The 10,717-nt window shown below is 60.7% G+C and overlaps 1 protein-coding gene across 1 annotated transcript; it reads right to left on the bottom strand.

Annotated features, from left to right (window-relative positions):
- Positions 1 to 4,027: 4,027 nt before the first annotated feature.
- Positions 4,028 to 8,004, bottom strand: SC5D (sterol-C5-desaturase). The gene is made up of 5 exons (XM_069788079.1): positions 7,858 to 8,004; positions 7,330 to 7,547; positions 6,232 to 6,364; positions 5,650 to 5,750; positions 4,028 to 5,318 (listed from the first exon to the last, which is right to left on the bottom strand). Exons 2-5 carry the CDS (start codon positions 7,537 to 7,539, stop codon positions 4,893 to 4,895), a joined length of 870 nt encoding a protein of 289 aa, XP_069644180.1. The 5' UTR covers positions 7,540 to 7,547; positions 7,858 to 8,004; the 3' UTR covers positions 4,028 to 4,892.
- Between the last annotated feature and the right edge of the window lie 2,713 nt (positions 8,005 to 10,717).

The raw sequence follows: 10,717 nt of genomic DNA, 5'->3' as shown, positions 1-10,717 counted from the left end.
CTGAGGCAGGGCTCGGCGTGGGCCAAGTGGAGGTAGCCCTCACTCCCCCGGGCTAGGGAAAGCGGTGTGCCCCCGTGGCAGGGTAGCGGGACGTGCCGCCAGGTCTCGGGCTGGGCTTTTGACCTGCTCCTTTTGCCACTTTGCTCAGGGTCCCCTTGTGTGACGCACCTGGCCCTGCTTTTGCACATGCACATAAATTCCTTTCTGTGTCGTGTGTGTATATTGCTGGGTGTAGGGCAGGAGCCCTCACGAGGTTTAACCTTCATTTCTATGCATGGCTTTTGGGAATTCATCTCTATGTCCAGGACCTCCTTTGCCTCGCTTGAACGCGTCGTGCGGGTGAACCCCCACATGGCCTCTCGCCTGAAAGAGCGCACGTGGCTCCTGGCAGTAGGCAGAGGGCTCACGTTGACTGGAGGCTGATGGTTTATTTCCTCTGTCCTGTTGCTGATTTTCAGGGGCGTGTAGTTGAAGCCGTCCAGCTTACAGAGGGTTTTGCAAGAGCTTGCAGTAAGCGTCAACGCGTGAGGCGCCCCCGGAGCGCTGGGCAGCACGCGGCTTACGGGCATGGACAAGAGTGGGCAGGAGCCCAGGTCCAGCGAGGTGTCGTCACATGCACAGTGCCAAGAACGGGGGGCCCAGTCCTGTGTGCAGTTTGTGGTTTGTGATGTCCCATCTAGCACCACCCATGCGCGGCAGAGGGAGCGCAACCTGCTCTCGGGGTACTCTGGCACCATGGGCAGCCAGAGGGCCATCCACTTTTCCTCTGTGCCAGCTCGTGGGCTCATCCCTGTTTCATTCAACTGAGGGACGTCGGCAGCGGTTCCCTGCTGGGAGTATGTGGCCCGTATACCATGTGTGCCCTGAGCTGTTAGAACCGAGCCGTCGTGCCTTACCATGGGCAGTTGCAGGGAAGCACCGTGAAATGTAAAAACAACGGAGACCACCCTCAGTTGTAAAGGTGACAGGCAAAGCAATGCTTTTGGTACAGAGGCGCTGCCTTCCCAGCTAAGGGTCGGGATCAGGCGTGCATGCCAGGCAGTAGACAGGCTGTACGATGAGAAGCGCTCTGGGGAGTTGATGAAAGAGGACCGCAAAAATTAATTATCCCACTTCTGACACCAAAAAGACTGTGATGGGTTGACCCTGGCTGGACGCCAGGTGCCCACCAAAGCCGTTCTATCACTCCCGCATCCTCAGCTGGACAGGGGAGAGAAAAATATAACAAAAAACTTGCGGGTCGAGATAAGGACAGGAGAGATCATTCACTAATTACCATCACGGGCAAAACAGACTCAGCTTAGGGAAAATTAGCTCACTTTTTATTACAAATCAGCCAGAGTAAGGTAAATGAGAAATAAAACGAAATCTCAGAACACCTTCCCTCCACTCCTCCCTTCTTCCCGGGCACAACTTCACTCCCGGATTTCTCCACCAAGCCCCCCCAGCGGCACAAGGGGGACAGGGATGGGGTTTACGGTCATCACATGTTATTTTCTGCCGCTTCACCTCCTCAGGGCGAGGGCTCATCACACTCTTCCCCTGCTCCAACGTGGGGTCCCACCCACGGGAGACAGTCCTCCACGAACTTTCTCCAAAGTGGGCCATTCCCACGGGCTGCAGTTCTTCACGAACTGCTCCAGCATGGGTCCTTTCCACGGCGTGCAGTCCTTCAGGAGCACACTGCTCCAGCGTGGGTCCCCCACGGGGTCACAAGTCCTGCCAGAAAACCGGCTCTGTGGGCTCCTCTCTCCACAGATCCGCAGGTCCTGCCAGGAACCTGCTCCAGCGCAGGGTTCCCACGGGGTCACAGCCTCCTTCAGGAACCCACCTGCTCCGGCGTGGGGTCCTCCACGGGCTGCAGGTGGATATCTGCCCCACCATGGACCTCCCTGGACTGCAGGGGGACAGCCTGCCTCACCAGGGTCTTCACCACGGGCTGCAGGGGAATCTTCGCTCCAGCGCCTGGAGCATCTCCTCCCCCTCCTTCTGCATTGACCTTGGTGTCCGCAGGCTTGTTTCTCTTACATGTTCTCACTCCTCTCTCCGGTGGCTGTTTTCCGCGTCCCAACTTTTTTTTCCTTCTTAAAAATGTTATCACAGAGGCGTTACCACTATCACTGTTTGGCTCGGCCTTGGCCGGCGGTGGGTCCATCTTAGAGCCAGCTGGTATAGGCTCGCTCTCTCTCGAACACAGGGGAAGCTTCCAGCAGCTTCTTACAGGAGCCACCCCTGTAACCCCCCCCGCTACCAAAACCTTGCCACATAAAACCAATACAGTGCCCCAGGCATGTTTATGTCCACGTGCAGCAGCAGCACAGAGCCGCCGTGAGGAGCCGAGAACATCCGCCGGCGCGTTCGGTGCGCAAACGTCGGTGCAGGCTGGCCGAGGAGCCAGCAAGGCGGAGGGAAATGCAGGTCGCGCAGCGCGTGGAGGCGGGAGCACGACGCACAGTAAAAACAAGGGAATTTGTCGTGGCTGGACAGAGCCATTGGGTGACCTGCCGGACGTCCTGCCCGTGGCACGCAGCCAGTCCCCATAGATTTCCCGCGGGTGTTTTCGTGAGGGCCCAGGTGCAGACAGGTCACCCGCGGGAGGGACGTTGCTGAGAGGCGGTGGGGGCTGGAGGCCCCCCTGTATGTCTCACCTGTTGGCCTGTGGAGCCAGGCAGGGTGAGGAGTCGGCCAGGCTCAGGCTGCCCACAGGCTCTGACACGGCTGGGTTTGGCTGTTGGCCACCTCTCGCTCCCCATGCGTCTTCCCAGGGAACGTCTGCCCCGAGCTGGACACGTGCCCAAACCCCCTGGCTGTTACCCCCAATGGTTTTGCACACATGGGGTTTCAGCATCGGCGAGGCCATCGCCATGCACTAGGCTCAGCAAAGGCGGAGAGATGGGGCCATGAGAAGGCCTGGGGCTCTTCCTGAGGGACTCGTGTTATTAGGGAATCGGGCCCCTGCTTAGCACGGTGGTTTGCACCGGTCAGCGATGTTGTTGCCGTGTTTGATCTGGGCCTCACCTTGACCCTCAGCAGTTCTCTGGGTTCCAAGTTCATTGGCAAACTCAGGTCAGGGTCCCTGCGTGCATAGGAGAGAATGAGTTGTCGTGGGGAGGCAAAAACCGAGCATGGCCCGAGCTGGGGAACCTGCCAGCAGAACGGGACCCTCGGGGTGGTCAGCATGGGGGATCCCGCCAGCATCCCCTCGTGGGACTGGTGTCTGTTGAGATCATCGGGTGCCATGCAGCATGGCAGCGCAGCCTCAAGCCCTACCCTGCCCAGGGGATGGCAGAGATGGGGCGGGCAGCAGAGGTGCTTTGGAGGAGTGTACCAATCTGCACGATCTGGGGAGCAAAGAAAAAGATGGGAATCAGCTGGGACACATAGTACCCTGATGACCAGCTCTGGACCGGTGAGGCCCATGGTGTCGTTGGGCAGTCGGGTTTGGCCGTTTGCACGGCAGGCAGGCTGGCACAAGGTGGAATGTGTGCTAGTGCAAAACCTGCGTGTGTCCCTTAAAGGTGCCCGGCAGGAGCAGGGTAGGTGGTGGCAAGGGTGCAGTTTGTCGGGAAGGGTACTGCTGTCAGCATCCCGCCTCGGGCTGGGAAGCTGAGAGCTGGGTGCCGTCGTCATGCAGGGATGCAGTCAGGTGTAAGGAGGACCGGGGGAGCGGAGGCAGCTCTGTCCGCTCTACCCATGAACGGCGGCGCCGAGCGCGTTACCTGCAGCGTGCCGTGCAGTTCCCGGTGGCATGGCGGGAGGCCGGGGAGCCCTGCGTCCCCCACGCACTTCTCACCCGGCTGGGTCGAGCCCTCGCGGCCGGCCCACAGGAGGAGTCGTGGGGGCTGGCTGCTGGTGACGTTTTCCCCGTCCCCTTTGTCATTTTGGCAAGAGGGGAGGGGGTGATGCGCATATTTGCTCCCAGAACGGCACGGGGTCAGCCTGTTGTGGGTGTTGTAGGGGAGAAACAGGGTGCCCCAGCAGGCTTTGTACAGCATCAGGAGCGATGGTGAAGGGACCAAACGGCAGCCAAGTTGGCGAGCGAGATTTATTGAACGCGGATCAGACCCAAAGGCAGGGTGACCAGGTTTCAGCAGAAAGCACGCCGGCCGTTAAGGGGGAAAGCCAGCCACGAACCCTCAAGCGAGGAGAAGCCTCGCCCCTTGTCTCTGGGTGCCTGTTTGTCCTTTTCCCTGCCTCAATGTTCTCAGGGAGCTCGAGGGACTCATGGGACTCAGAGCCCATCTTTGTCCTACAGGCATGCTGTCGCTAGGATATGTCCCATCAGCGCCCTGCGGGATGTCCCCAGGAGAGAGGAAGGAGAAGAGCGTGTCGAGCACCAGGGAGTCCCACCCCATCTCAAGGCCGAGCCCTCGCCATGCCGAGGAGCCGTCGCCGAGGACCCGTGCCGCCTCTGAAAGGTAGGCGCTTGCGTCTTTTTTTCGCGTAATACAGCTCAGAAAAAGATGCGGTGGTGTCAGCCTCTCGACTCGACTCGTCCTGACGGACTCCACGACGGCGAATCGGCAACAGCAGCCTGCAGCACAGATGGACGGAGACCCTGCCACAAGCCACGTTCCTCTTGTATTTGTGCCGTGTTATTGTTCTTTTTGTAAAGCAGCAGCACAGTACTAAAGCAGGGCAGGGACCTTAGCAGAGATCCAAAGGCAGCCAGGAGCGGGGCAGGTCTGTGGCATAGAGCGAGGCTGGCCACTGCCGTTTCAGGAGCAGGGGTGGGCCGGAGCGCTCGCCAAGAATCACCCCACACCGGTCACGCCATTGGGGGACGGGGGCTTTTTGTCCGTGGGAAAATCATCTCGAGAGGCCGGGGAGGAATGGGAAGAGATCCAGCTGGGGAATCTCATCCCACAGAGGGGCCGGGCCGTTGGGGAACCCTACTCGGTCTTGTCAGCCGGGGGGCCGCTGGATGCCCCCGGGCCTTTCTCTCGGAGCTTGCGTAAGTAGTCGTGGGGGCCTTTGCCCTCGAAGGCCGTGGGGCTCTTGTAGGAGCCGCCGATCTTGTCCCAGAGGGTGAAATACTGCCCGTAGTTGTAGTCAAAGTACAAATGGTGGTCGGTGTGGTGGGCCGAGCCATTGATGACGTGCCGCAGGAGGCGGGGGACGCGGTAGTCGCCGTCGTGAATGGAGATGGTCCAGACGTTGACGAAGATGTAGAGGCCCAAGTAGGTGACTTTGTGCAGGGGAAAGAGGAAGGGGTAGATGTGGTAGGGCAGGCTCTGCATGAAGCCGTCGACAGGGTGGAAGGCGTGGCTGGCGAAGGGCGTCGCGATCTTCCAGAGATGGTGGGGCTTGTGGAATCGCTGCGGGGAGAGGGCACTACATCAGTCCCTGAGGCAGGGGCAGGCACGGGGACCGTGCGGGCCCCCTCCTTTTAGGGGGTCCCCTGGCTGGGGACGGACCCGCTGCCTGGGAGCCGACGGCCATCGCCGCCCAAAGGGCGGGAGAGGGACACGTGCCCTGACAGGCTCCCAGCTCCCAACGCATCGTGAACCAAGGTGAGGCAAGGCCTCGTTTGGCTGGGCGGAGCCTGCCATTCTCCCTGGGGCACGCCTTGCCCGGGAGGACCAGCTTGGCCATGGCTCCAGCATGGGGCGAGGGCTCTCGCCCAGAGCCTGCCATCCCATCTCGTACCTTATAGAACAGTTTGTGGTGGAGAGCACGGTGTATCCAGTAGATGCCCATGTCAGTGAAGAGGAGGAAGGACAGCATGCTGAGGAAGACGCCTGACCAGCCTGGGGGAACAGAGACATTAGAGGCGGTGCCGGTGGAGCCGGGGCCGTGAAGGCGCAACCCCTCTCACGGCGGGGGGCACGCACGAGTCGAATTGGGGTCGGTCCCGTTGAGGAGAAGCAACGAGAGGGTCGGACGAGAGCCTCCCGTGAATCGGGAAAAGCGAGCGGGGTACCGAGTTGTCAGGAGCCACTCCCAGGGAAGGGAAGGCCTTCTTTCCGGGGGGGGAAGCCTGCGTCAAGCAGGCTGTTGTGCTCCATCCACAAGCTGTTGGGGATGGGCACCTCCTCAAGTGGGTCAAAAGAGGACTTTGGATTACAACTAACAGATGGGACTGGCTTGAGGTGGGAGGTACCTGGATGGATTTTTTGGGGCTCATACAAGGTGTGCCATCATCAGGAGAAATGGGGGGGCCAAGGGAGGTGACACGGGTGTCAGGGAGAGGGTGCCGGCCGGTTGAAGGGGTGTGGGGGAGCGGCTCACCGTATGGGGAGTCCTCAATGTTGTCGTAGAGCTTGCTGTAGCCCCGCACCTCGGCAAAGAACAGGGCGACAGTGGGCACACTGATCCAAGGGAGGGAGCGCAGCGCGTAGGTGATCTCCCGACGCACCTGGTTCTGCAGGGGGGGCAGTGGAAGAGAAGTGTCAGTGGGAGAGGGAATACTGGGAGCTGGGCAGAGACCCGAGAGCCCCAACGCCCTGGCCCTTCGTGAGATAGGGAGGGCCAGCGCCGAGGCACCAGTCGGCCTTTGGCACAGGCGCTTTGCCGCATTGTCTGCGCTGCAGCGTGCCACCTGTCTGGGGAGAGCCATGCTCAGGGCAGGGCTGGCACCAGGTCTAGCACGTTGTGCAAGCGGTACTTGTTTCTGGTCAGGGATGACCAAAGGGCCTCTGTCGGCAGGCACCGGAGGGCCGACAGGGGCTGTCTCTGCCACCGGTCTGGCAGCCATCAACTTGCAAAAATGGGGTTCCGAGATGGGGGTTGGTCTGTGAGCGTTGGCGGCCAGCCGCAGCAAGAGAGCTCGTACCGCTGTCCCCCGGGGAGTGACGCGTGCTGGGGAACACGGGGCGTGAGGTGGGCACGGTCGGTTTGGACACGTACAGGGATGGTGTGCTTTTGGAGCAGCTGGGGACCGCCGGGCTGCCGCCGTGTCTGGAGCGAGGTGGTTTGTGGTGGTTGAGGGTGGAGAGAGGGACGTGATGGGTGTGTGTGTAGGGCTGGGTGTTTAGCAGATGGTCTGGCATCTCTGCCGGGCCCTGACATCAGCGGGTCAGTGGCAGGCTCTGAGCTGTGTCCTCGTGTCTTCCAGGGGCTTCTAGGGGCTCGGTTTGGTGGTCTGGGGCGGGGGGCGGCGTGTGTGTGTGTTTCATAAGTGGCGTGCGGGGCAGGGGTTGGTACGTGGGAGAAAAGTATCCCTTCAGGCACGAGGGTGGATAGCAAATGGGCAGCAGGGACAGCACAGCGTCGGCACGTGTCATTTGGAGCGGCCTCCAACCGGAGGATGGCGAGAGGGACGCCAGTGGCACGCGGCAGGGCCGGGGCGAGGTGGGGTACCGGTGGGGTGGGGTGGGGCGCACCCACCTCTAGGAACTGGGGATGTTTCTGGAGTTCATGGTCAAAGATGAAGTAGTAGCTGAGGGTGCCGAAGAGCAGGTAGAGGGCGAGTGCCCCCAGGTTGGTGATGACGAAGAGGCTGAGGAGCTGGCGGCAGGGCTCGCCTTCGGGCCAGCCGGTGGGGTACACGTAGGGCGTGAGGAGGTGCCGGTCGGCGGCGTCCAGGACCAGATCCATGGCGGCTCCTGCGGGGAAGAGAGAGGGTCGGTGGGACCGCTTGTGGAAAGGGCCCGGGGGGATGTCGGCGCACGGTGCTGGGGGGGAAGAGGCGGTCAGCGTGTTTTGGGGGCACAGGCGAGACGGCAAGTCGTCCCCACACCGCCGCGGGGGGGGAGGGGGGGGGGGGCGGTGCAGGGGCGGCCAAAAAAACGAGGCGTCCGGCGGGTCCGAGCCGTTGGCGCCACTACCGGCGCCGCGCTCGGGGAGGGCAGCCGGGGCCGAGCCGCGGTGTGTCCCCCCCGTCCCGTCCCGTCCCGTCCCCCCGTCCCCCGGTACCTGTGCCTGCGGGTCCCGGCGCGGCGGTAGGCGGGGAGGGGCGGCGCTGCCCGGTAGCGCCACGTGACGTCACCGCCCGAGCGGCTCGCGCCACCGCCGGCGGTGACGTCGCGGCGGGGCGGGGCGCTGGGGACAGGGGCCCGGCCGGGGCGGCCCCGCGTCCTCGGAGCGTGAGGCGGCGGGCCCGGGCCGGCGGCGCCCGGCAGCCGCAGGGGAGCGGGGGAAGGGGGGGGGATGTCGCAGACGGTGCTCGAGGCCGAGCGGCCCCCGTGGGCAGAGGACGGGCGCCGAGGGAGCAGGCTGGAGCGTCGGCCCGGGCCTGCGTCCTGGGCCTGTGTCCGTCCGTACGGCAGCCCCGACGGGTGTTGGTCGGGCAGCCGGGTTGGAGGCAGCGGGTATGCCGGCGGCGGTGCCTGCCGTCTTACTTGGGCGAGTGACTTACCGAGGCCGGCCGGGTGCAGGCATTGCAGGTGCCCCGTTCGGTGGGATCTAGGGTGACTTGGCAGCCGAGGTCCCGGCAGCCCGGCCAGCGAAGCGTTCTCGGCACCCCCTCCCGCCTCCTCCGTCGACGCCGGCTCTGTCTGTGCAGAGCGAGGGGCCTGGCCGTATGGAGCGTGCCGGCCCTGGCCCCGTAGCCCCTCGCAGGTGAGCTTTGGGGCTCGCGATGAGCCCCAAATGCCGGTTGGGCATGGGCCACGGTGGAGCAGATCTCCACCTGCAGCCCGGGGAGGACCCCATGCCAGAGCAGGGGGATGCCCGAAGGAGGCTGTGACCCTGTGGGAAGCCCGCACTGGAGCAGGCTCCTGGCAGGACCTGCGGATCTGTGGAGAGAGGAGCCCACAGAGCAGGTTTTCTGGCAGGACTTGTGACCCCGTGGGGGACCCGTGCTGGAGCAGTGTGCTCCTGAAGGGCTGCACACCGTGGAAAGGACCCATGCTGGAGCAGTTCGTGAAGAACTGCAGCCCGTGGGAAGGACCCACGCTGGAGAAGTTCGTGGAGGACTGTCTCCCGTGGGAGGGACCCCACGCTGGAGCAGGGGAAGAGTGTGAGGAGTCCTGCCCCTGAGGAGGATGAAGCGGCAGGAATAACGTGTGATGAGCTGACCATAAACCCCACTCCCCGTCCCCCTGCACTGCTGGGGGCGGTAGGCGGAGAATCCAGCAGGGAAGTTGTGCCTGGGAAGAAGGTAGGGGTGGAGGGAAGGTGTTTTGAGATTTGGTTGTATTTCTCATTACCCTGCTCTGGTTGATTGGTAATAAATTGAGTTAATTTTTCCCAAGTTGACTCTATTTTGCCCATGACGGTAATTGGTGAGTGATCGCTCCTGTCCTTATCTCGAACCACGAGCCCTTTGTTACATTTTTCTCTCCCCTGTCCAGCTGAGGAGGGGGGGAGTGATAGAACGGCTTTGGTGGGCACCTGGTGTTCAGCCAGGGTCAACCCACCACAGGGTGGCACACTGCATGGGGGCTGTCCTGCAGAGAAGCACTTGGGGACCATGGTGGATCAGCGACAGGGCAGGAGGCGGCGAGGCGTGGGGGATACTTGTGGTTGCTGCATCTTATAGTAAGACAAGAGCCTGCGACTGTAAAAAGTAGAGTGCGTAGGAGCAGGTATGACACGCAAAACCGGCTGTTGTGAGCAGCGTGACGTGTTTCACTAGTAAGAGAGAAGTAGCAATATGTTTGTTAGTGTAAAATAGGTATTTAACCCAGGTTGGTAGTAAACATGACAGTGGTTTAACAAGATTGCATGGCAAGGTATGCTTGATGTTACTGCATAGAGGACAGGGTCAGGCAAAACTGTCTGGGAGCCTTTCCCGTTGAGTCCCGAGGTTCAGAATGGATCCCCTTGCATTCTGAACTCCTCCTCACAGAGACATCTAGGTGTGGCTGGATCTGCTCATAGTCCCAAACTTGGTCACTGTTTACGTCTAAAGGATGATATATGTGCAATCAATCCTTTTTATCAATTTGCTAAGATTTCTAAGATTAGCATGCTATGAATTACATGCTGGGAACCTGTTGCAGCAAGGCATTTCTGAACCTTGAGGAGTAACTTTGAGAGGCGCCCCTACTCAAGGGGACATCCTGGCATGGAGCCCGCTGCTGTGCAGGAGAGTTCAAGGGACCCTGGGCTTTAAGCTGTTTATGGAGTAAGATAATTGACTTGTGGTCCTATTTGCATACTGGCTACCGGTGTTAGCTTCCAAATTTGGCTTCTGTCGGACCGTGACCAGCACGGTGGTTAGGTGGGTGTGTTGTTCAAATTAGCCCTTGGCTATCGGGTCGTTAGGCATCTCCCCTGAATCCACTTCAAGGTAGACGCAGCCACGGCAATCAGATGCATCCATTGTGACCATTGCTGGTGGTTATTGCTTGAGCGGAGTGATGGGAAATGCAGGTCAGGTTGGGGGGGAGAGGTACAGGGAGTGCAGTGCCATACTGACAGCTGATCCCTGATGGCGTTTCCTAGGGCCTGACTGGTGTCTTGCTTGCTCAATATGGAAGTCCAGAGTCTGTAAGGAAGTGCGTGAGTAAGAACACCAGTACACCGGTAAAACTAGCATTGCAGAACCGTAGACTGCAGTAAACCTAGCCGCCCGTAACCCTAGCATTGCAGAACACTAGACTGCAGTAAAACTAAACACCTGTAACCATAGCACTGCAGAACCCTAGAGTGCAGTAACCCTAAACAGATGTAACTCTAGCATTGCAGAACCCTACAGTGCAGAAAGCCTAAATGCCAGTAACTGTCCCATTACAGAATCCTAGACTCCAGTAACCCTAAATGCCCGTAACACGAGCATTGCAGAACCCTAGAGTGCAGTAACCCTAAATACCCCTAACCCTAGCATTTC

The sequence above is a fragment of the Haliaeetus albicilla genome, chromosome 7, assembly GCF_947461875.1.
Source record: "Haliaeetus albicilla chromosome 7, bHalAlb1.1, whole genome shotgun sequence".
NCBI lineage: Eukaryota > Metazoa > Chordata > Aves > Accipitriformes > Accipitridae > Haliaeetus > Haliaeetus albicilla.
Note: the sequence above shows the minus strand (reverse complement) of the source record. Positions and strands in the feature narration are given on the sequence as shown.

Coding starts and splice junctions, on each gene's coding strand:
- SC5D (XM_069788079.1), bottom strand. CDS start 7,539: ATGGATCTGGTCCTGGACGCCGCCGACCGGCACCTCCTCACGCCCTAC. Junction 6,365..7,329: donor AACATCCCCAGTTCCTAGAG/GTGGGTGCGCCC, acceptor CCCCCCCTGCAG/AACCAGGTGCGTCGGGAGAT. Junction 5,751..6,231: donor CATTGAGGACTCCCCATACG/GTGAGCCGCTCC, acceptor CTGTTCCCCCAG/GCTGGTCAGGCGTCTTCCTC.